The 25896-nt window shown below is 39.2% G+C and overlaps 2 protein-coding genes across 2 annotated transcripts in view; both read right to left on the reverse strand.

Moving 5' to 3' along the window:
• The window catches only part of LOC125297878, a 4563-nt gene extending 220 nt beyond the window's left edge, over positions 1–4343 (reverse strand). Inside the window, exons 1-6 of the mRNA XM_048248422.1 lie at positions 4235–4343; positions 2899–3579; positions 1983–2750; positions 1704–1814; positions 1175–1318; positions 1–968 (exon numbers count right to left, since the gene is read on the reverse strand). The exon at positions 1–968 is cut by the window's left edge and continues 220 nt beyond it. Coding sequence (XP_048104379.1) covers positions 832–968; positions 1175–1318; positions 1704–1814; positions 1983–2750; positions 2899–3579; positions 4235–4259 — 1866 coding nt within the window. The 5' untranslated portion in view covers positions 4260–4343 and the 3' untranslated portion in view covers positions 1–831. The remainder of the gene's footprint in view (positions 969–1174; positions 1319–1703; positions 1815–1982; positions 2751–2898; positions 3580–4234) is intronic.
• Positions 4344–17120: 12777 nt separating this feature from the next.
• Positions 17121–25183, reverse strand: LOC125297828. The gene is made up of 6 exons (XM_048248328.1): positions 25103–25183; positions 23901–24584; positions 18568–19338; positions 18273–18395; positions 17783–17926; positions 17121–17261 (listed from the first exon to the last, which is right to left on the reverse strand). Exons 1-6 carry the CDS (start codon positions 25128–25130, stop codon positions 17149–17151), a joined length of 1863 nt encoding a protein of 620 aa, XP_048104285.1. The 5' UTR covers positions 25131–25183; the 3' UTR covers positions 17121–17148.
• Positions 25184–25896: the final 713 nt, after the last annotated feature.

Consider the following 25896-nt stretch of genomic DNA (forward strand, 5'->3'; position numbering starts at 1 on the left):
TAAGCTTTAAAGAGAAATCAGTCAATTTTTCATATAGATCTGAATATTCATAGATCTGAAAGTCACTGAATATTGTCAGAACGAGAAAAAAAAATGGTTAAGTAGGCAGGCAGCTACATCACTACATTTGGGGGCATGAACATGGGGGCTCAAGAACCAGAGTGTAGCACTGTAGCTGCCTGTAAGCTCTAACTGTTGGCTGATGCAACTCAAGCTAGGTAAAAAACTATTGTTTTTGGATTTCTCCTTTAAGAGTAGCTAATAGGCCTAAAGTAGCTTGTAGCTTAGCTCACTACATTTTGCCCATCACTGCCAGGTTGTTACCATTTCTGACAGTTTATTCTGTTTTACATTTAATCAAATGGACAAATAAAAAACGCTGCCAAATTTGTTTTTAACAAAACATGACAACAGTAAAACAACAGTGATTTGTTCTTAGCAAAACATAACAGTAATTAAGTTTACATTTTATCTACTGTAAGACCAAATTATATCAATTATATTTACAGGTTCTTACAATATAGGAATGATTACATTTATAAGTTATAATTTAGGGAATTAAGAGTTTATTATGAATACAATAAATTATGCAAATAATTCAGTCAAATTGAATGCAAGTTAAATATTCCACAATTTGGGGAATTACGCTCATTTTCCATCTCCCCTCGAGTTAAACAATTGATTTTTACCTTACTTTAGTTCATCCAGTAACCCCCCACACACACACACATAAAACGATGACAAAACAAACAAATAAAAAACTTTACTAACAAACAACAAACTAGCGGTGGTCATGATATATATTTTTTGTCCCTTAGATAGGACTACAATTCATTCATTTACACCCATTTCCTCTGTGTGTAAGTCATCTACAGGTAGGTCTGAGGCAATTCCTGATGATGGATGATGCATCCACCATACGACTTTTCTGTATGATCGGTTAAGGTCATGCACATCAGCTTCAGACCCTGGGGGGATTCAAACAAACATGAATGAGGAACTACTGCTGGCAATAATCATAGCACATCAGAAATGGAATATTTAACATGAAATACAATGCATATACAATTTACAATGTTCACAGCTTGCAGGGCAATAACCCTATGTTTGAATGATCAAACATGTTTAAAAATGGTAGTACAAGCCATTTTGTAAAATGTCTGTGTAATCTTACCAAATTCTTTTAGCTCTGATATATGATGCTGAAATCTCTGTGTGACGCCAAACTCCCGTCTCCCCCACTCCCTCTCCAACATCTCTTTCATTCTCTCCATCTGACCAGCAGGCTTCTCACTGGCTGGCTCTTGGTCTTCAAGCCCTGGTTTATCACATGGGTGAGCCCAATAGCCATTCAAATGATCACCTAATCACATCATGTAGCATTTATGACCAGTAAATACTGCATGTGGACACTGGTCAAAACCTTGACCTTGCTATGGGATTTTCACTACTCAAAATCACTATTATTATATGCATTTGACACTTTACCTGAAATAAAATAAAAAAAAAAAATTTTTTTTTCATAAGTTGCTATTATATAGATATTATGAGCATAGTATCTTGCTAATAATAGGCCATTATTAGTGGCATTGGTAATCTGAAAACCTAATTCAACCAAAGATGTTTAAACAAGTGGAACCAAGCTTAAGACTGCAATAAAAAGAGAGGTAGTATATCAGATGAGTTCAAAACTGAGTTATTACCTGTGGCAGCATTAATAAGAGATTTCTTGATGGGCAGTTTGGATTCAGATGGCCTCGGTGAACAGGTGCCTTCTCCTGAAGTTTCCTCAGAGGATGAGTGATCGTCTCTGACTGATTAAAATGTAACCGTATTTATTGATACACAAATATATATTTCTGTTTTAATACTTACAATATTAATTGATATTATGTAATCATAAAATGTAGTTACAGCAAAAGCAGTAGAATTCATATCAAGATTTACTGAAGGGGGAGAAAAAAAGCATGATCCAAACTCACATATTGTTCCAGGATTATCCATACTTCCTTTCAGCTTTGGTGTGAATTCACTGCAGATGGTCACAATCTTCTCCTCTAATTCTCTATCCATTTTCTGCCATTTCTGATCCAAGAAATGCACCATCTCATTTGGTAATTCTATCAGATCTTCAGTGGTCTTTTTATCAATACATTTTTGTGATTCAGGTTCTGGCCTAAACAAACAGAGACTGGCCATCATTTCCTCAATCTTCCTCAGCAGCTTCATGACTTCATCTTCTTTGTCATACCAACTCTGGACGTGGTACCTATTCCCACATTTCTCCACAAGCCATCGCAAAGGTTCCCCTTCACCCTCAATGTGCTCCTCAATGCTTGTGTCTCCCAACAGATCACCACATGTGAACAGCACCATGGTGTGTCTCCAGACCTGGTCACCAAACATCTTCATATTGTCTTCAGTGATTTTCCTCTGTTCCTCAGAGAAGGTTGTGTCTGCTGGAACAGCTAGAAGTATGGCATGAGGAGCTTTGGAATCAAGCGTCAGCCCTCTCTGTAACTCTGTCTTCACCCATTCTGGAGTGCATTTGGCAGGTAAGTACTTCCACCAGCCAGGGGTATCCACCACAGAGACTCGTCTTCCAGAAACTTCTCCAGATTTACCCTTAGACTGATATGTTCTAGTTCTCTTTGTATGTTTCACACGGCACAATATTGTATTCTTTGCAGATGTTTTCCCAGAGAACAACCACCCCAATAGAAGAATCTTGAGTTCTGATAGTCTGACATCTGATTTGGAAAGTGATATCATCAGACCACTTGTGGATCAAAAATAGTGTTGTGTTGCATTTAAGTTAGTAAGTCCTTATAGTAAAGAGATTACATTTTGAATGCTGACCATTCTGTATCAATTGTGCTTTGGGATTAAGCTACTTACCATATTTCTGTAGTATTTCTCTTTGGATCTGAACCTTCTGAAATCTCTGCTGTGCTCTCTCCCTGTAAGTGTTCCTCTTCTCTTCAACTTCCCTCAGTATTTTCTCATCGAGCTCAAAACAACTGTTTCTAGTCTTTGCTAGAATATCAATTTGTTCTAGTAGCTTATTCACCTCATTGCAACCTTCTGTTGTACTGTCCATGTTAAACATGTGACACCTGTTCCCACATTTCTCTCTCAGCCACTTCAGAGCCTCTTCCTCACTCTCAACATGATGCTCTATGCTTTCACCCTCCAGAGATTCTCCTCTGGTGAACACCACTATTGTGTGCTCCCATATTTTCTCCCCAAAGAGGCCAACGTGTTCCTCCACAGACCTCCTGTTCTTCTCAGTGAATGGCACATCAATACCAATGACCAGAATGAAAGCATGAGGTCCTGGTGGACACATAGACACACTCTGCACAATCTTATGCTTGATAACCTCTGCTGTGTCAATAACAGGAAAATGCCTGATCCAACCTGGGGTATCTATAAAAATAAGCTTTCTGCCACCAACCTCCCCCTCTCTCTTCACACAATCACCTGTCTTTTTTTCTGACTCATCTGGCTCACCAAGCACATTGTTTATTACAGGTGTCTTTCCTGACTCAATTGGACCTAAGACCACCACATGCAGGTCTGAAAAAAGAGGAGCAGAGAAGTCATTGTATAAGGACGTTAATATAATTTCAATAACATATTACGTCATAAACTGGACAGTCTGCATTTTCAATATGCCATTGCAATATCTGATGAGGAAAAAAGATCATGCAAAACGATAACCAAAACTATTCTGTGATTTACCTTGTAATTTGTGACTACTGTCATAAAGTGTTTTAAGTAGTGTCTTGTTTTGCCAATAAGAGTTTGTTATTATTAATAAGTTAACATAAAGGGAGATTGACAGCACAGTAGTGACGTAGTAAGTAGTGCATTCATTGAGCAATCTTAGAAAAGGAAACTTTTGAACGTCACACCACAAAGCCCATATCAAAGTGTAAAAATACAAATCAATGTTGGACATTAATCAGTATACTCTCATAGTAACAGCACATGTACTGTACAGTACACACATTCTTCTTACATAATCTGAAGCCTCAAATGTCTCACAGTCTCTTTCATGTACCTCATGACACCTTACTGTACAGTACCTCACCATGTCACAGCAATGTAATTAATAGCCATTTCAGTCAGTAATATGAATACATTGGTATACATTTGACCTGAGATATCAATGCTGAATTCTTAAATTTCTATTGTTGCATGACCAATCGATATTGCTTATTTTATTTACCTTGTTGATTGAGATGTCCTGACATGGTTTTCTTCTTTTCAACATTTATTTCTTCCTCTGTTCAGCACATCCATATTCAGTGTTGCACTCTAACAAGTAACAACTGAGCTCTCAGCTCTTTCACATTTGCGTCACTGATACATGCGGAAAGGGTTTGATACTGATCAACTGGAATGACTGCTTTCTCCAAGCGTCTTATCAGAACATTCAGACTGATGCTAAGATAGAGCTGTACCAGAAAATAAATCGCATGATGCCAAATGTTTGTTAGCATGAACGACTTAACAAGGTTGAGACTGACAGTGCTTGTTGTTTTTTTGACATTGCATGATGCCATTGTGCCTCAAGATGACTGACAGCAACCTAATTTCAATAATTTTAATTTTGTTGTTGTTGGTGTCATTGTTGATATTGTTGTTGTTTTTACAGGCACACAGTATAATATTAATGAAAATGTGATTTGTTGCATCAGATACATTGCTGTATCATTAGTCTCCAATCTAGAACCTGGTCTTCTGACCTCTTTTGGGATATTTCATAGGCCTATCCTAAGCTTTAAGTTCTTACAGTTTTCCCTTTCCTTTTCAGTGTATCATTTAACTTGATCGTGTAACTTAATATATTGCAGAGTTGTAATTCAGCAAGCAGTGTCTTAATATTTTTGCTGCCATCTAGTGCTCTTCCACATTCACTTACATCACCATTTTAATCAAAAAATTATGATTGTAAATGCCAGTGTCTATAAAAATAAAGGAATTGTAACTGAATATAAAAGTTAGATTTGATATAAAGTACAGCTGATAGATTATTTTAAACCACATTGTCAGTGTAATGTCACACTCTTTTCAACACATACAATAAAGCATATGTATTAGCCTACATATTTGCTAATTGTTGCTGTAATGAAGATGCTTCCAGTGTGTATACTGTAGTGGATAATTCTGTTTCTGTCCAGTTAGAATCAGAATGTTAGCTATGCATGGCACTTTATTTAATTTAGACATATAACTGGCAAAAGTAGGTAGATAGCCAAAACATCAGTATAGTTTCTGAATTTAGGTAATTTGTTGTTGCTATTGTCCCCAAATAGTCACATTGATGTAAGATAAAAGTGGACAGTTTCAGCAGTGTCAAAACATAAACCAGGTAGACTGCATGTTTTCACTGGACTATGACAAGCACGAACATGTAGACACAAAATACCAGTGCCAAAACTTTTGACATTACAATACAAGCCAGATCTATATGTATAGCTTGCATAACATAATTGCAAGACAATTACTAAGAACACAAAAGTTTAATATATTATAAGGTCCAATTCACAGTAGTTTTGACAATTTCAGTCTGTAGGCTAATGGCTACCTTTACCTATTTATATTTGTCCAATATGTCTGCAGGCAACCTTCAACTCCTGAAATTTAGATAGTTAATGCAATTCTATGAATATAGCTTATGCCAGTTTATGACACAGTGCAATTTGTGTGTTCTCTCCCCAGGGTGACTCTGAAGGCATGTGGTCCCAGGTTGGCATCGTGTCCTGGGGCACCAGCAACTGCAATGTGCGCAGCCCTGCCGTCTACGCGTGTCTTACCTGCACAGCTGGATCAACCAGACTGTCGCCCGCAACTAGAGACATAGCCGTCACTCATCCAGGCCTCTGGGGCTGAGAGGATGTGTACTAATGGCAACGTAGGAAGGCTTTTTGCACACCTCTTTTGTCAGGCAGGTGCGTAGGATATGACCACACGATCAGGTGAAGGTCCAACACCGAAATGTTGTAATTTCTAATAAAAAATAATTGCTTGCGGAATGGTCAGTGTGCCCTTTCTAAGTTCAGGATGTATACTAATAAAATAATGTAGAAAAGGGTGCGCACATCTAAATGTTAAAAAAGTAGGTGCTGGACTCAAAAAGTGACAATAAAAATTACAAAGAAGTCCGCACACTAGAGCTCCATTATTTTTTTTTCTTTTTATTCACCACATGTGACGTGTGAAGGGCAGTGTGTCCCGAAACGTCGCATGTGGTGAATAAAAAAAAAAAAATAATGGAGCTCTAGTGTGCGGACTTCTTTGTAATTTTTATTGTATACTAATAAAAGCCATTAAAAAACAAAATGTGTGATGTGTGTTGTGTGCTGTCTGTGGGGAGTTTTGTTTTTACCATTTTGTGATTAGGTAAGATGAAACTGTTCTGTAAATGGCAGCCTTGTTTGCTTCCGGAGTATCAGGATACTCTTACCATTACAACTCTTAACATAAACAGATTAGTTATTTTCCATGCATTCAACTCAGATTTTTACCATGTACAGTACATTCTGCCACATTATTAAGTTAAGTTATGCTGTATGGTCATGAAGGAAGTTTCCTACTAGAAATTTGTTCTCTGTATTTTACCCATCCGGGGGCACACACACTCAGAGCAGTGAGCTCACTACGAACACACCTACACTAGGAGCATACATACACACCCAGAGCAGTGGGCAGCCTGATCCAGCTCCCTTGAGAGCAGTTGAGGGTTAGGTGCCTTACTCAAGGGCACCTCATCCGTGGATGTGGATGTGGTAGAGCGCTGTTCAATCTTTCCCCCCACCCACATTTTTCCTTCCAGTCAGGGATCGAACCGATTCCCTAATCAGTAGGCCACAGATGCCCAACTTTTCCATCTATCAAATTTCAATCAACTTTCAACTTTTCCATCTATCAAACATGACAATTTACTGAATATGTCTGATGAAACTACTTTAAAAGGAAGCCTTATTTGTTTCTGTAGCATAATGCCTTTTCTGACAGTTATGATTAAATGTAAAATATACAGTTTATCTTTTACATAGGGCTGTCAATCGATTAAAAAAAATAATCTAATTAATTACATACTCTGTGATTAATTAATCTAAATTAATCGCATATATAATTTTTGCTGTGAAAGTATTTTAAATATTTCAATTCAAATGAATCATTGAATAATCATCATTAGTGACATTAAAGTTCAAAAACTATTTTATTATTATTTTCACTGTTCAAATAATGTCCATAATAATCTATGATATGACCTAATATGCTGAGGAAATAAATTCAAAAGTGCTTCGGGAAGAAGTTTTTTTTTCACATACAAGGCATTTCAGGCCACAAATATAACCTAGGGGACACAATGAAAATAAATTAACACTCCCCTCTAAGTCAACACTTATTTCTTTGCATTGATGTGCGACTATAGAGTTGATGAACTCCGGTGATATACAAATTACTTGCTGCAGATATTGCAGAGGACTTTATTTTCAACACTTTATTTTTATCAACACCATCAGGCCGTTTTTTAAAAGTAAATGTTCCAATCAATGATCCAGGCAGCACATTTTCTTCTGTCCTTCATTTTACAGTCTAATTTTTACTGACTAGAACGGCTCGGGGTCAAAGGTCATACAGAATCGATTAATCTGCACTAATTTTTTTTAATCAGTTATTTTTTCTCAAATGAATTAATCGAAATTAATCAGTTATTTTGACAGCCCTACTTTTACATTTAATCAAATAAACAAACAAAAATGTTGCCAAATACGTTCTCAGTAAAACAACAGTAATTTGTTCTCAGCTAATGACAGTAATGACAATAGTTAGGCCTACATTTTAACTACTGCAAAAAGAAGCCTTTGAATCTGTGGAATTTACAGGTTCTTACTAAAATAAAAATAACTACATTTCTAATTTATGATTTAGTAAATGAAAATTTCATTATTAATATAAAAAGTGTACACTTTTACAAATAGTAAAAGTGTACACTTTTACAAATATCAGTCATTCTTTAATATTCAAATGTCAGACATCTTTAACACTTCCCTGAAGCAAGCCATCGTCCCATCATGTTTCAAAGCTGCCACCATCATACCTGTGCGAAGAAAACTGCTCCATCCTGCTTCAATGATTACAGCCCCGTGGCACTGACACCCATCATCATGAAGTGCTTTGAGCGGCTTGTCATGTCACACATCAAATCCATTCTCCCCCCCACCCTGGACCCCTTCCAGTTTGCATACTGAGCCAAACGGTCCACAGAGGATGCAATCTGCTCTGCCCTCCACCCAGCCCTCACCCACCTGGAAAAAAGAGACTCATATGTGAGATTGCTGTTTATAGACTTCAGTTCTGCATTCAACACCATAATACCACAACAACTCATCTGCAAACTTGACAAACTGGGACTCAGTACCTACCTCTGCAACTGGCTACTGGACTTCCTCTGTCAGAGGCCTCAAGTAGTACGTGTTGGCAACAATATCTCAAGCAACACTGAGCACGGGGGCCCCCCAAGGCTGCGTGCTCAGTCCGCTGCTCTTCACCCTGCTGACGCATGACTGCACTGCAACCTACAGCAACAACCACATAGTGAAATTTGCTGACGACACAACTCTGGTGGGTCTCATCACCAAGGGCTTAACGAGACTCAATACAGGTTGGAGGTCGACCTTCTGACCCACGTGGTGCAGGGACAACAACCTCCTGCTGAACGTCAGCAAGACCAAGGAGATTGTTGTTGACTTCCGGAGAGGTCACACCCAACACCTGCCACTGACCATCGACGGTGCTGTGGTGGAGAGAGTGAGCAGCACCAAATTCCGGGGGGTGCACATCAGTGAAGACCTCTCCTGGACCACCAACACTGCATCACTGGCGAAGAAAACTCAGCGCCGCCTGTACTTCCTGCGGAAACTCAGGCGAGCAAGTGCAAGTCACCCCGCTCATAATTTGTTTGATCTACTGCCCTCTGGGAAGAGGTACAGAAGCCTGCGCTCCCGCAACACCAGACTCACCAACAGCTTCATACACCAGGCTGTTAGGATGCTGAACTCTCTCCCCCCTCTACCCTCAGCTACATAACATCCTGGACTTTTGGACCCACAATGGCTGCCTTGCACTACTCCACTTGTATACTTGCACACTTTGCAACTTGTTGTTGTTGTCCTGTTGTCCTCCTGAAAACACTTCTGAACACACTTCTGCTGCTCTTACATAACTTGCACCACTATGTCAAACAGAACTACCTCATCCATTTATTGGTCTAACTTTTGCACTATTATATTGACTGTCTACTGTATGCACAATTGCACAATTTCAACCCAAATTTTGCTGCTCTTATTTCTTCATTGTATGTGCCTTCTTATTTACTTTTTATATTGTTTACTTGAATGTTATGTTTGTCTGTGGACCTAATTGGTAAAATATGTCTTGTCTCCACCGTGGGATGGTGGGAAACGTAATTTCGATCTCTTTGTATGTCTTGACATGTGAAGAAATTGACAATAAAGACTTTGACTTTGACTTCTGAATGTAAGTTAAAACCTTGAAATGGAAATGCCTTTGACCAGTCTTTTATTTTTTATACATTTACAAAATACCTACAAACACCTGTTAGGGTACATGAATCATCATGAATTTATGCGTGAATTAATCCATGATTTATGTATTACCAGAGACTTTCTAATGAGGAGACACAGCACTCAAAAAATACTTCATAGAAATGCATGGGGCTAGTTTGTAATGCCAATATGGCCGTTGTCTACACATATCCCACCCCTTCCTCGGCAAAACGTCGACATGTGAATACATCGAGCCAATCATGTGGTGTGATGTGAATACATTGAGCCAATCATATGGTGTGTTGTGAAGACATCGTGCCAATCATGTTTTGTGAACTCGCCACTGGAGCAAGATAGGATGCCCGATGAATGCCCAAAAAGCGTTGCAATATGGCCGCCGAGTGGAGGGACTTGCCTATAAGGACTTTGGTATTACTTCATTCATTAACATCTCATGAACCATCAGGAATTCACATGAGTTCATACAGTAGTCTATCATTAGTGACCTCATACATAAACAGCACATCACCTAAAGCATTAGGTACAGTGGGCACATCATTATGAATTATGGTTTATTAAGCATGATCATTATCATTTATTTTTCTGCCAAAAATGTGGTCATCACTACTCAAATTCCAATTTGATCAAAACTTGTGCAGTTCTCTAAACACATGCCAATGTTCACACTTTAGTTGAGGGGCCACAAACATGATCATGAGTATTTAGTAATCATGAGTAATTAACCTTAAATTAATGTAATCATGATGATCATGCTTAAGAAATCATAAATCAGAATGATGTACCCACCTTAACTTATGCTTTAGATGATGTGTTGTTCATGCATGAGGTCATGAATGAGAGACTATGAACTCATGTCATTTCCTGATGATTCATAAGATATAAAGGAATGAAATAATGCATAAATCATTAATGAAATAATGCATCATTCATGCATGAATTTATGATAATTCATGGAAAAGAAAAAGAAACTGAACTTTGCTGACAAACAACATATTAGCGCTAGTGGCAGTGTGCCTTAGTTTTTCCATTCCTTAGTCGTGACTACAATTCAGTGACATCCATTTCCTCTATGTGTAAGTCATCTACAGGTAGGTCTGAGGCAATTCCTGATGATTCACGATGCATCCACCAGAAGACTTTTCTGTATGATCGGTTAAGGTCGTGCGCATCAGCTTCATACCCTGGGGGACTCAAACGTATAGTTTACATGAAATACAACGCATAATACAAGTTCACAGCTTGCAGGATTAGAAGTCTATGTTTAATTGATCAAACATGTTTTAAAAACTAGATGTACCGCAGAGCGGTACAAAATATGACCGCCGCCCAGTCCAGCACATTTTTTCCACAAAAATAAATCACGCTGAAAGGCCTATATGATTCTAACTGTCTCACTAAATTGCATTATCCACACTCAATTCTCAGACAAACATTCTGCTAGACAACAAGTACCAAAACATGATTAGTTCATAGATTTCACATGTAAAATTAATTTTATACAACCCAACCCCCCATCTTGCTTGTTCCTAATTCTGAGAAATTCTTGAATTGTGTGCATGTGTGCGTGTACACGTTTATGTTTATGTGTGTGGGTGTGTGTGTGTGTGTGTGTGTGTGTGTGTGCGTGCTTGTGCGTTTGCCTGCGTTTGTGTGTTTGTGCATGTTTGCGCATGTGTGTTTGTGCACTGTGTGAGTATGTGTCATACGTATGATTACTGTGAATGTATGTGTGTGCGTGTGTACCTGTTTATGCACATGTGTGCACATGGAATGGGTTAACATGACCCCTGGAGGCAAACATACGGAAACAATTGGTCATCCTAGGCCCTACGGTTCTCAAGATATTCACAGAAAACTGTGTCTGCCCTACCCTCCTTTCGGGGGGTCCAGTACAGCGGGGGGGCTACAGATCAAAACGAAAAACGATGGTTCCATGCTATCCATGTGGGGTTACATGCCCACTAAGTTTCGTGTACCCCGGTCTTTCAGTGTCCCGGGAATCCTTGTTGGTGTACAGTCACTAAATGTACACATAAATTATTTTGTTGTAAGGCCCCCCATGAACGAAAGTTCACAAAACTTGGCATGCATTCAGAGGGTGTCATAATGATCCTACACTTTCAATTTTGTGCAGTTTTGACCATGTCAGCCAGAGATATTGTGATGAAAACACCAATTTTTTTGCTTTTTAATTTTTAACTAGGTGGCGCTATACATGAAATAAGTGGTAATGGGATGGGTTGACATGCCCCCTTAAGACCAACATACAAAAAAAAGGTGGACCTCCTAGGCCCTACGGTTCTCGAGATATTCACAGAAAACTGTCTCCGGCCACCTACAGGCCAGTTGGTGTGTATAGTAACATAAATTAATTTATTGTGTGGCCCCCCCATGAACGGAATTCCACGAAACTTGGCGTGCATTCAGAGGGTGTCATAATGATCCTACACTTTTCGTGCAGTTTCGACTATGTTAGGTCAGGTTCGGGGGGTGCAGTCCAGCGGGCTACAGATCAAAATGATAGTACAAGTCATTTTGTGAAAGTTCTATTGTGTAATCTTACCAGATTCTTTTAGCTCTGATATCTGACGCTGAAATCTCTGTGTGACGCTCGCTTCTCTTCTCCCCCACTCCCTCTCCAACATCTCTTTCATTCTCTCCAACATCTCTTTCATTCTCTCCATCTGACCAGCAGACTTCTCGCCGGCCAGTTCTTGGTCTTCAAGCCCTGGTTGATCACATGGGGGACCTCAATAGGTATTGAAATTACCACCTAATCACATTATGTAGCTTTATGATAAGTAAAATACTGTATGTTGACACTGGTCAAAACATTTCAGCAATGGTAATGTAATTGCTTTTGCACATGCATTTGACATTTTTTTTATTTAAGACTGAAATTAATAATAATAATGCTAGTTGCTATTAGCAGATATTATGAGCATAGCAGTATCTTGAAAATTCTAGGCCATTGTTAGTGGCACTGGACAGGTAATCTGAAAACCTAATTCAACCTAAGATGTTTAAACAAGGGGAAACCAACCTGCAATGAAAATAGAGGTGATACTGTATATCAGACAAGTCCAAGATTGGAGTTATTACCTGTGGCAGCATTCATGACTTTATTCTTGATCAGATGGCCTCGATGGACTGGTGCCCCCTCCTGAAGTTTTTTTCAGAAGATGGGGATCATCTCTGACTGATTAAAATAACTGTATTTATGCCAGTTATATATCTTTCTGTTTTAATGCTTACAATATGAATGAATTATTAATTCATTAACATTCCTCTCAAGGTTTACTGAAGGGGGAGAAAAAAAGCAAGATTCAAACTCACACAACAGCAGTTACAGTATGTTAATCTTAGGTACATTGATGGGGAGGAAAAAACCAAGACCAAAACTCACAGTCTAAAACAGCATCCATACTTCCTTTTTTTAGCTTTGAAGTCGTTTCACCACAGATGGTCACAATCTTTTCCTCTAATTCTTTATCCATTGTCTTCCATTTAATATCCAAGAAATGCACCATCTCATATGGTACTTCCATCAGATTTTCAGTGGTCTTTTTAACGACGGGTTTTTGTGCTTCTGGGTCTGACCTAAATAAACTGTTACTTGCCACCATTTCCTCAATCTTCCTCAGCAGTTCCTTGACTTTCTCTTCTTTGTCCGACTCAGGACGTGATATCTGGTCCCACATTTCTCCACAAGCCACTGCAAGGGTTCTCCTTCACTCTCAATGTGCTCCTCAATGGTTGTGTCCCCCAGCATGTCCCCACATGTGAACAGCACCATGGTGTGTCTCCAGATATCATCACCAAACATCTTCATGTTATCTTCAGTGATTTTTCTCTGTTCCTCCAGGATAGTTATGTCTGCTGGAAAAGCCAGAAGTATGGCATGGGGAGCTTTGGAATCAAGTGTCAGCCCTCTCTGCAACTCCGTCTTCACCCATTCTGGAGTGCATTTGGCAGGTAAGTACTTCCACCAACCAGGGGTATCCACCACAGAGACTCGTCTTCCAGAAACTTCTCCAGATGTTCTCTCAGACTGATATGTTCTAGTTATCATGGCATCTTCCACTTGGCCCAAAATGGTATTCTTTGCAGATGTTTTTCCAGAGAACAACCACCCCAATAGAAGAATCTTGAGTTCTGGTAGTGAAGGTATAACATCTGATCGAACAGATTTGGGAATGTGACATCATCAGACCACTTGTGGAAAAATATATATTTTTTATTGATGCTTGTTGTGTGCTGTGCAGGCTGCATTAAAGTTAGTAAGACTTCATAGTGTGGAGATTACATTTTGGATGTTGACCATTTGTTATCTATAGTTGTGCTGTGTGATTAAGCTACTCACCATATCTATGTAGTATTTCTCTTTGGTCCTGAACCTTCTGCCGTCTCTGCTGTGCTCTCTCCCTGTAAGTGTTCCTTTTATCTTCAATTTCCCTCAATATTTCCTCAGCAAGCTTAAAAAAGCTGTTCCTAGTCTTTGCTAGAATATCAATTTGCTCCAGTAGCTCACTCACTTTATTACAACCTTCTCTACTGTCAGTGTTAAACATGTGACACCTGTTCCCACATTTCTCTACCACCCACTTCAAAGCATCTCCCTCACTCTCAATGTGCTGCTCTATGCTTTTACTCTCCAGAGATTCTCCTTTGGTGAATACCACTATTGTGTGATCCCAAACTTTGTCCCCAAAGACTCCTCTATAGACCTCCTGTTCTTCTCAGTGAACGGGACATCAGTTCCAAAGACTGTCATCATGCGACTGATGTGGTGATTGGTGTGTACTTGATTCCGTAACTTGACATATTGCAGAACGAGGTTTTAATTCAGCAAGCAGACTTGTATATTTTTGCTTGCATCTAGTGTTCTTCTTTCACTTATCACAAATTCGATTAAAATAGAATGATGCTGAATACCAGTGGAGTCAAATAAACTGATTTCTTAAACCACATTGTCAGTGTGATGTCACTCTCTTTTCAATACATGGTTAATAAAGAACATGTATTACATATTTGCTAACTGTTGCTGAAATGAAGATGTTTGATGTGCTGTTTCTATCCAGTTAGAATCAGAATGTTAGCAATGTTAAGTCTCTTTGGTTCATTTTAGATGTATAACTGGCAGCGTACTAGACAGAGAGCCAAAACATCAGTATGGTTTCTGAATTTCGATAATTTATTTGGGACCAGACAATCAACAGCAACAACAATTTCATTGGTGTTTAAATGTGGTTATGTGATTTACATAATGAACATTGGTGTTAGATAAGAGTGGACAGTTTCAGCAGTCTCAAAACAGAAACCAGATCGACTGCATATTTTCACTGGACTATGACAAGAGGGAACATGTTGACACAACAAACAGTCTGTCGACATTATTTACCATCACCCTCTGTCATCTCAGCTTTTCACAATACAATGAGTGAAACCAGAGCCAGAACTACTAAATATACAGTAGCTTGCATAACATGCTTGTACACAAAACTTTAATTAGCAAGGTCCCATTCACAGTAGTGTTGATGCACAACACTTTCAGAAACTGTTACTCTAACTACCTTCCAGTTTTACATTTGTCTAATACTGTATGCATGCAGGTCAGGCAACTTTTATGCTCAAATTTGATAATATAATTTTATAAATGTTGTTTTTGACACTGCATAGTACAATTTATGGAATCTCAGTAATACCATCCTACTCATATGTCAAGCTGAACATAAGACCCTCTCCTATGTGTGTTCTCTCCCCTGCCACTCATTGAGGCCTCTGGGCCGTGTGCTGAGATGTCCTGGATTGTAATAAAATGCATAAAAAGCTGTGAATGTGTACTGTTTCCATTGAAATGGTTTTGATTGATGTGATGGTGATTAATAGGTTCTGTTTCCCTACAGTTAGTGTAAAAATTTTAGCAATACAAACCACTTTTGTTCATTTGTATGTAGCCTATAACTGGCAGCTACGGAGATAGATAGTCAAAGATTATCATAACAGTTCAGCAATGACTGTCAGACACCAGACAGGACGAGGACCACAAAAGCGTCACGTTCAAAAGTTTATTTAAGGGTTGGGGTTATGGGGGTTTCAGGGGTTCCGGGGGGGGTACAGGAGTTCCAAGAGTCTGCGTGTGTGTGTTCCCCCAGTAGCCGAACAGCGATGGCAGGAGCTGGATGATCCGGGAAGTCCTGGGGGAAACACACACACAACAGCAATTGAAACGAAGCAGCAGTACAGTCAAGGACTAGGTGGTATTCGTAGAAGAGGGACGGAAGGCAGGTCAAGATTACCGGGGCTGGAGAACACAGAAGTAGTCGAGCGGGTCTGGGATCACAGGCAAAGAGTCAGCGGCGTTTTCCAAAACAGGCAGGTAACTGGTGCTGGTTGCAGACGATCTGACAAGTGTGGACTGAAAAGCAAGGCTTTAAATACAGGGCATGATGAGTGGTGAATGCAGTGCAGCTGGTAGGTAAACGAGGGTGAGGCAGAGCAGAGCAGGAACAGGTGGAGGTCATCAGACTTCAATCAGCGCGTGTTACCAGGCAGAGAGAGAGCTCATGACAATGACAATATTTGTTCAGCAATTACAATATTTTCACAATCATACATTTGTGTTTAATGCAAAATGGGAAAACAAACTAAGAACATTTTATATTTAGGGTTCAATTTTATGCATTACAATTTGGCTAATGATTTGTCCATATTATGTCAGATCACAATATCACAATATACAAACCATACTATGGTATACATAAAACATCAGATAAATAGATAGATAGATAGATAGACCAACCACACTTCCACTAACATCAGACATACAGTGGTATTAAAAAAGACAGAATAAATAAGTTAAGTGCCTAAATAGAGATAAAAAATAATTAAAATGGACCATTTCACAGCACAGTCCAGTAAAGTTGTGGCAGAAGTGATGTGTACGTGGGTGTACAGGTATGTGTGACTGAAATGAAGGAGGTGGGAACAAAATATCTCCTGAAACGTTCTGTTCTGCAGCACAGCGAGCAGAGCTGTTGTTCAAGGAGGCTGTGGAGAGGGTGTCTGCTGTTGTCCATTATAGTATACAGACTGTTCAATGTGCCCCTCTCCACCACAGTTCTTAGGGGGTCCAGTCTCCTGCCCAGCACTGAGCCAGCTTTTTTAACTGTCCAGTCCCTTGGCGTGCCTGTGGGTCAAGCTGACCACCACGGTGTTATACAACATGTCCAGCATCTCCACCACACACAACAAAATACCTCAGTGTCCACAGAAAGAATAGGCAGCTCTGCCACTTCCAATAAAGGGTGTCACCAGTCCAACTTATCATCTAAGAGGACTTCCAGATATTTATAGGCGTGCACTGCCTCAGTGTCCTCCCCCTTTATGGAGACTGGTTGATGGGGTTCCTTCTAAAATCCACCACCATATCCTAATACTTAAATAGATTAAATGATTGTGCATGGGAATAAAGAATAATAATAGAAGAACAAAGAATAATAGGATAGTTCATTATACAAAAAAATGAAATTTATTAGATTCAACCCATTTCCTCCGCGTCTACATCAGAGGCAATTCCTGACGATTCACGCTGCACCCACCAGACGACCTTTTTAAATGATCGGTCAAGGTCATGCACATCAGCCTCAGACCCTGGGGGGATTCGAACATACATGAATAAGTACTGCCTGCAATAATTATAACATGTCAAAACAGTAGCCATGCCTTGAAACTGTTGTTCTCTAATTTACAATGTTCACAGCTTGCAGGACAATAACCCTATGTTTGAATGATCAAAAATTTTTAAAAATGGTAGTACAGTGGTACTACCATTGTGGGCAGCCGTGGCCCACTGGTTAGCACTCTGGACTTGTAACCGGAGGGTTGCCGGTTCGAGCCCCGACCAGTGGGCCGCAGCTGAAGTGCCCTTGAGCAAGGCACCTAACCCCTCACTGCTCCCCGAGCACCGCCGTTGAAGCAGGCAGCTCACTGCGCCGGGATTAGTGTGTGCTTCATCTCACTGTGTGTTCACTGTGTGCTGTTTGTGTTTCACTAATTCACCGATTGGGTTAAATGCAGAGACCAAATTTCCCTCACAGGATCTAAAAAAGTATATATATATATATATATATACTTAGTACAAGCCATTCTGTGAAATGTCTGTGTAATCTTACCAGATTCTTTTAGCGCTGATATCTGACGCTGAAATCTCTGTGTGACGCTCGCTTCTCTTCTCCCCCACTCCCTCTCCAACATCTCTTTCATTCTCTCCATCTGACCTGCATGGTTCTCATGGGTCTGCTCTTGGTCTTCATGCCCTATTTGGTGACATGCGTATCATTTTCCATTTATTAATTGTCATGCCAGCATTTATTGTCTGTAACAACTGAATTTAATTTAGGCATTAAGAACAAGCATTTAGCTAATGACCTAAGGTCCTTTTACTTTGGAAAGAAACACTGCATCTGACATTACCAACAATAAGACATTTTAGAGTAAACGTAAAAGATAGTATCTTACCAACCCCACAATAATTGTTCTTTGTGCATGTACATCTCAAAAGAAAGAATTTAAAAAGAGAACGTTTTTACATGTGATTATAAGTATGATTATTAGTAGAGGCCAGAAGTAAAAAGTAAAACATGTTAAAGGTGAGTGTAATACCTATAGTAGCATTAATAATGCCAGATTTCCTGATGGAGGATTTAGACTCAGGTGGGCTCAGGGGACTGATACACTTTCCTGAGTTGATTTCTTCCAAAGTATCCTCAGAAGTACTGCCATTGACTGATTACAGAATAATAGCCATATTTATTGCATGTGCATTTTAATTATTATTGTATTGTTGCTTATGATAATATGAGTTAATATTGTGTAAACAATATTAGAGCAACAGCAGTTACAGTATGTTAATCTTAGGTACATTGATGGGGAGGAAGAAATCAAGACCAAGACTCACAGTCTAAAACAGCATCCATACTTCCTTTCAGCTTTGAAGTTGTTTCACCACAGATGGTCACAATCTTCTCCTCTAATTCTCTATCCATTTTCTGCCATTTCTGGTCTAAGAAATGCACCATCTCATTTGGCACTTCTATCAGATCTTCAGTGGTCTTTTTATCAATACATGTTTGTGATTCAGGTTCCGGCCTAAACAAACAGAGACTGGCCATCATTTCCTCAATCTTCTTCAGCAGCTCCATGACTTCCTCTTCTTTGTCATTCCAACTCAGGATGTGATATCTGTTTCCACATTTCTCCACAAGCCACTGTAATGGCTGTCCTTCACTCTCAATGTGCTCCTCAATGCTTGTGTCCTCAAGCCGATCTCCACATGTGAACAGCACCATGGTGTGCTTCCAGACCTGCTCACCAAACATCTTCATGTTGTCTTCAATATTCTTCCTTTGTTCTTCATGGAAGGTTGTGTCTGCTGGAACAGCTAGAAGAATGGCATGGGGAGCTTTGGAATCAAGCGTCAGCCCTCTCTGTAACTCTGTCTTCATCCATTCTGGAGTGCATTTGGCAGGTAAGTACTTCCACCAACCAGGGGTATCCACAACAGAGACTTGTCTTCCAGAAACTTCTCCAGATGTTCTCTCAGACTGATATGTTCTTTTTTTGTTTACACGATCCACTTGGCCCAGAATTGTATCCTTTGCAGATGTTTTTCCCGAGATCAACCACCCCAATAGAAGAATCCTAAGTTCTGATAGTGATGGTATAACCCCTGAATGAGCAGATTTGAAAATACAAGGCAATTAGCTCATTTGAATCCAAAACAATTTACAATTGAAGAACACCAAAGCTTCAATAAACCAGTAGACCTTTCACTAAGTACTAATTCCACCTAATTTGACCAAGTGCATAGATCAGGTGTAGAAGTGCACAATACTAGTCAGGGCCTTTTCAAGGAATTTGGGGGCCCAAAGCAAAATGGACATGGAGGCCCCCCACACACACACACAACACACAAAGCCTACAGGAACCACCGCATAGCCATACAGTTTAAGTTCATCCACAGTTTATATAATTACAACATAGTTGCATATATATATATATATATATATATATATATATATATATATATATATATATATATATATACTGTGCATTAGTTTTGAACATTTGCAAAAACGCCACCGTACCATAAAATCCAATATAAATGTAAAAAAGTGCACAATAACTAAATCCAACATACTTAAATACACACACACTCTAAAAAATGCTGGATTATTTTCTCAATCCAAATGCTGAGTTGAAACTGTTGGGTCATTGTGTGGGGTTGATTTTACTCATTTTGGGTTATTTTCTGTAACCCAGCTTGTTGGGTTGATAGTTTAGGACAGCGCCCCTCCTCTCACCCACCTGACGTGAGCACACTACCCAGCACCAGGGTAACTTTAACACAGCTGCATAATTATTTGAGAGTTCGGGAGAAATTGATATTCTTTCAATCGTCCATGCAGTCCAGCAGCTCAACATGCAGTGGAAATCAGGCGATTTCGGAAGGTATGTATCTGCTTTTAACTTTTTTTTTTAATTATTATTATTCAGACGGATTTTTAAAAGTCCACCCAGGGATACCCTTCGTGATATGAATGGATATTCTGCCTGCCAATTTCGTTCAGCCTCAAGTAGGTTAAGAATTGTGTCATTCAAGCCAGCTAACGTTAGCTAAGATTAACTTACAATTACTGCTCATGTTAATGTTAAATCTACACAAAGACAGACTCTTAAAAACATAGTTCTTTGTTCACTGGGTATGAACTGCTGAACAGAAACAAAACAAACTTTTACAACAAACTAAAATTAGCATACCAACAGCTGGCTAGGTTAACGTTAGCAGACAGTTGGTATGCTAACGTTAATTAAATGCTTCGTGGTAGTGCAGCATGTGTGTCAGCTAAGTAGTCTCTTCACACGTACGGTAATCATCATGGCAAACAACATATTAATTAATTCAGGGTAGCTTCATATTATAGCCATGTAACTTACTGGGCGGTTTTTGGTGGCAACATGAACGTTACAGACAACTTGGATTTAACTAACTGAATGTGCTAACATGAGCTAGCTTGCTAACAGTAAACCCAGAGATCCTTAATTACTAGCTCCGCTTTAACCCTCTCTTCTAGAACTATCACTGCCACTAATGTTAACGTTTGTGAGTCTGCTGTTAAACGACTCCATGAGGTGGTCATCGTTTCCGAGTGTGTTGCGCTAATATTTTCTCTCCGTATTTTTTATGTTTGTCAACATCATTCACTGATAATGGTTCATGAAAGTCTTGATATAAAGGTCTGTTAATAGCATTGATTAATTCACTCTTTTTCTTTCTTTGATTGACAGGGCTGACCCCCAAATGGACCGTGGAATCTAGCTGTCATGGAAGTAACTTATCACATGCTGATGCTGCTTTTAGAGTAGGCTATCCATTCAAAAATAAAGTAAATAAATAATTATGTCAAATAAATAATTATGTCGAACTGTTTTATTTGCATGGCTATTTGTTGCCCATTTTCTCTCAATGCAACCCAAATACTGGGTTTAGAAAACCTGACAACTGGTCATTTTAAACTAGCAGTTCTGTTGATATAACCCAGTGGTTTGGGTTGAATCTATACCCAATATACTGTGTAAATTTTACTCAACACTTATATAGTTATAACCCAGCACATTGGTTACCTTTCCCCAGTCTATTGTGCCAATTTAACTAACGTTGTGTTGATATAACCCAGCGTTTTGGGTTAGAATCATACCCAACCTGCTGGGTAGCTTAACATAGCATTTAAGCATTCTGCTGTTTGAGAATTAGACAGACGCACCTGATGCTTTAAAGACGGTAAACTGCTGGCGTGCATGAATACTACTAGACATGAATGTTCCAGTCTGCTTTGATGCACGGAATTTATCGTGTGGTTTTCCTAACCCCCATTTGGTAAATAGATTATCACGGTCGAATAGTTAGTATAGCAGAGAAGCTATGCCACTTTCATCAAAACCTATTACAAAGCTATAGCAATGTTATGTCATTAAATATGATAAACAGTGATTCTGGAACAGATCTGCGTCTTCCTTATCCTGTTAATAAACATATTACAGTATGTAACCATATTCCGTCCGTTCGAAAAAAAAAAAAAAAAAGTTGCGCTAACTGTTCTAGTTTGTTACAAGCAGCATGGGCCGTCAGGCAGGTAGTTAACATAACATATTTTTGCTAGGCTAGCCTTCCTGCTGCGACATTACACCATTTGTACAAGACAAGTAGAGCTATTTTATCCAGTGTAATTTATCACTTACCACTATCTTGTTTTTTCTTGTCATCCTATTCCTTTCTCTTCTGGCTTCCGGACGCATAACACCGCTTCATCATGACTGCCTGTTTTATATTTTCGCGGCAGCAGCAGAGACCACAAACCTGGCTGGCTGGCTGCTGTCAGCGACTACTGAGAGGGTATTGCCGGTAACAGTGTTTACTGCATTGACTATCAAAGGGGCGCTCACAGTTTTCGTTGCATTTTATTTTTAACCAGTCGTTGTCTTGGGGCCCCTGGCCAGCTCGGGGCCCCAAGCAATTGCTTGGTTTGCTTGCTTCTAGCGACGGGCCTGAATCAAGGATCTCTGGGTTTACCGTTAGCAAGCTAGCTCATGTTAACACATTCAGTTAGTTAAATCCAAGTTGTCTGTAACGTTCATGTTGCCACCAAAAACCGCCCAGTAAGTTACATGGCTATAATATGAAGCTACCCTGAATGAATTAATATGTTGTTTGCCATGATGATTACCGTACGTGTGAAGAGACTACTTAGCTGACACACATGCTGCACTACCACGAAGCATTTAATTAACGTTAGCATACCAACCGTCTGCTAACATTAACCTAGCCAGCTGTTGGTATGCTAATTTTAGTTTGTTGTAAAAGTTTGTTTTGTTTCTGTTCAGCAGTTCATACCCAGTGAACAAAGAACTGTTTTTAAGAGTCTGTCTTTGTGTAGATTTAACATTAACATGAGCAGTAATTGTAAGTTAATCTTAGCTAACGTTAGCTGGTTTGAATGACACAATTCTTAACCTACTTGAGGCTGAACGAAATTGGCAGGCAAAATATCCATTCATACCACGAAGGGTATCCCTGGGTGGACTTTTAAAATCCGTCTGAATAATAATAATTAAAAAAAAAGTTAAAAGCAGATACATACCTTCCGAAATCGCCTGATTTCCACTGCATGTTGAGCTGCTGGACTGCATGGACGGTTGAAAGAATATCAATTTCTCCCGAACTCTCAAATAATTATGCAGCTGTGTTAAAGTTACCCTGGGGCTGGGTAGTGTGCTCACGTCAGGTGGGTGAGAGGAGGGGTGCTGTCCTAAACTATCAACCCAACAAGCTGGGTTACAGAAAATAACCCAACATGAGTAAAAACAACCCCACACAATGACCCAACAGTTTCAACTCAGCGTTTGGGTTGAGAAAATAACCCAGCATTTTTTAGAGTGTGTGTGTGTTTAAGTATGTTGGATTTAGTTATTGTGCACTTCTTTACATTTATATTGGATTTTATGGTACGGTGGTGTTTTTGCAAATGTTCAAAACTAATGCACAGTATATATATATATGCAACTGCAGTATTGCACTGTCAAAATTTTGTATATAAACTGGGTGAACTTAAACTGCATGGCTATGCGATGCTACCACAGACACTCGTCTTCCAGCAACTTCACCAGACTGTCTTTCAGATTGATAAGTTCTACTTTTGTTTACACAATCCTGGCCCAGAATTGTATCCTTTGCAGATGTTTTTCCCGAGATCAACCACCCCAATAGAAGAATCCTAAGTTCTTATAGAGATGGTATAACCCCTGAATGAGCAGATTTGAGAAAACAAGCCCATGAGCTCATTTGAATCCAAAACAATTTACAATTGAAGAAAACCAATGCTTCAATAAATCAGTAGACCTTTCACTAAGTACTAATTCCACCTAATTTGACCAAGTGCATAGATCAGGTGTAGAAGTGCACAATACTAGTTAAGACAAGATAGAGTATTAAAGGTGTTGGAAAACAGGTGCTCTTGGAAGAGGTTAAAAGAGAGATTGTTGAATATGGACAGGGACACAATGTTTTGACAGCAGTTGGTAGATCATTTCATCATCAAGGAATCACAAACCCACACAGCTTTCTGTGTTTGCTTTTCATATACTGTTGCATTTATGTAAGACATAGAGATGAGATCAGAATGGGGCATAAGACCATTCTTAATACATAGTTTTGCTTCATACAATTAAGCTTACCGTATTTACATAACATTTCTCTTTCGTCCATAACCTTCTGCTGTCTCATCTTTGCTCTCTCCCGATGATTGTTCCTCTTCTCTTCAACTTCCCTCAATATTTTCTCATCAAGCTTAAAAAAGCTGTTTCTAGCCTTTGCAAGAATATCAATTTGTTCCAGTAGCTCTCTCACTTCATTACAACCTTCTGTACTGTCCGTGTAAAACATGTGACACCTGTTCCCACATTTCTCTACCACCCACTTCAGAGCCTCCCCCTCACTCTCAATGTGCTGTTCTATGCTTTTACTCTCCAGAGGTTCTCCTCTAGCGAATACCACTATTGTGTGATCCCAAACTTTGTCCCCAAAGAGTCCCAAGTGCTCCTCTATAGACCTCCTGTTCTTCTCAGTAAATGGGGTATTAGTGCCAACTACCAGAATGAAGGCATGAGGTCCTGGTCGACACATATACACGCTCAGCACAATCTTATGCTTGATAACCTCTGCTGTGTCAGTTGAGGGAAAATACCCCACCCAGCCTGGGGTATCAATGAAGGTGAGTTTTCTGCCACCAACCTGCCCCTCTCTCTTCACACAGTCACCCGTCTTTTTTCCTGACTCATACTCTGTCCTCTGACCAAGCACAGTGGTTATTACAGATGTCTTTGCTGACTCAATTGGACCTAAGACCACCAGTTGAAGATCTGAAGAAGAGAAGGGTGATGAAAAATTATTTGGAATTATGTGCAATAAATTATCAACTGAGTATTTTGGACTTTCTAACTATAACAATTTCATTATGACTAGTGTTCTAAGATATGGTCAGAAAATATCATGGGAAATATGCACTGCTATGCATTATATCTACAGTGTACCTCGCTTAGCAAATAAAGAGGAAAATCCGAAGATACTGTAACCTATCATTGTATATTGCAGTATTTTGTAGATACACGACAACAACATCAGATTTGTACATAAAATGCAGGAAAACACCACAGTCGTGAAAGTAGTCGAATTACATGAAAACAAAATATGAATGAATTATTATACCTTTTCAGTTATAGAACATTGACACACTTTCTTTTTACATAAACCCTTGTTATGAATACAAAGTCATAATGTGCTGCTTTCTCATAGTCTATGTACCTTTATCTTTCTATCTCACATCATTAATAGCCAGTTAAACATATTACATTGTTACAACATTGATTATGTAATTTACCTTGTTGGTTGAGATGTTTTCCCGACATTTTATTCTTGTTTTCCACATCTATTTCTGCAGCAAGTGTCACTTTCTCTAAACTGAACAAGTAACAACTGACCAACAGATTTCCAAGTTACACTCCTCATACACTGGCTTCTCTTGTGTTGTTGGTGTAAATATTAAGCCAAAGGGATCAGCCCTAACAGGTTTGGTGATGAATGTGTCATCAAAACATCCAAAGTGTCATCAAAACATTGAAATCATGAATACTAAGATAGATATGGATTGCCTTTCTTAAGTATGGCTGACGTCCCCATACATGCAATGTTATTTCAGAAGCCAAAAACATATTTCCCCATGTTAAATATATAAGCAATAGTACACAGATGGTACAACAGGGTAACACTAATACAAAAATATGAACATGAACCATGAATGTTCAAATGCAAGCATGAGAACCAGTGCAGCAGGACGTTACTTTTTCCTTAACGTTTTCCTTAACGTGTTAATTTTTGATGCCATGATTGCGCTTTCTTTCTGCGTTTGGAGAGGTATCTCAACAGACTATAGCCTAGGTCGAACACTTCCTTTGATTCCTGGATTCCTATGATTTAGAACTTAATTTACCATGTTGGGGGGGTGGGTATTTGATTGTTCACTGTTACATTTTAGTTGAATTTAAGTGCCGCCACCGTCTGTTTTGCGTTCAAGACAGCCGTGCCGCAATTGGGTTTCAGAAGTGTGAATTGTTAAAGGGACACCAGGCAACGTTTTCGTGTTAATTAATCATCTTCATAAGTCGATATATGGTT

Source organism: Alosa alosa, chromosome 7, assembly GCF_017589495.1.
Source record: "Alosa alosa isolate M-15738 ecotype Scorff River chromosome 7, AALO_Geno_1.1, whole genome shotgun sequence".
NCBI lineage: Eukaryota > Metazoa > Chordata > Actinopteri > Clupeiformes > Clupeidae > Alosa > Alosa alosa.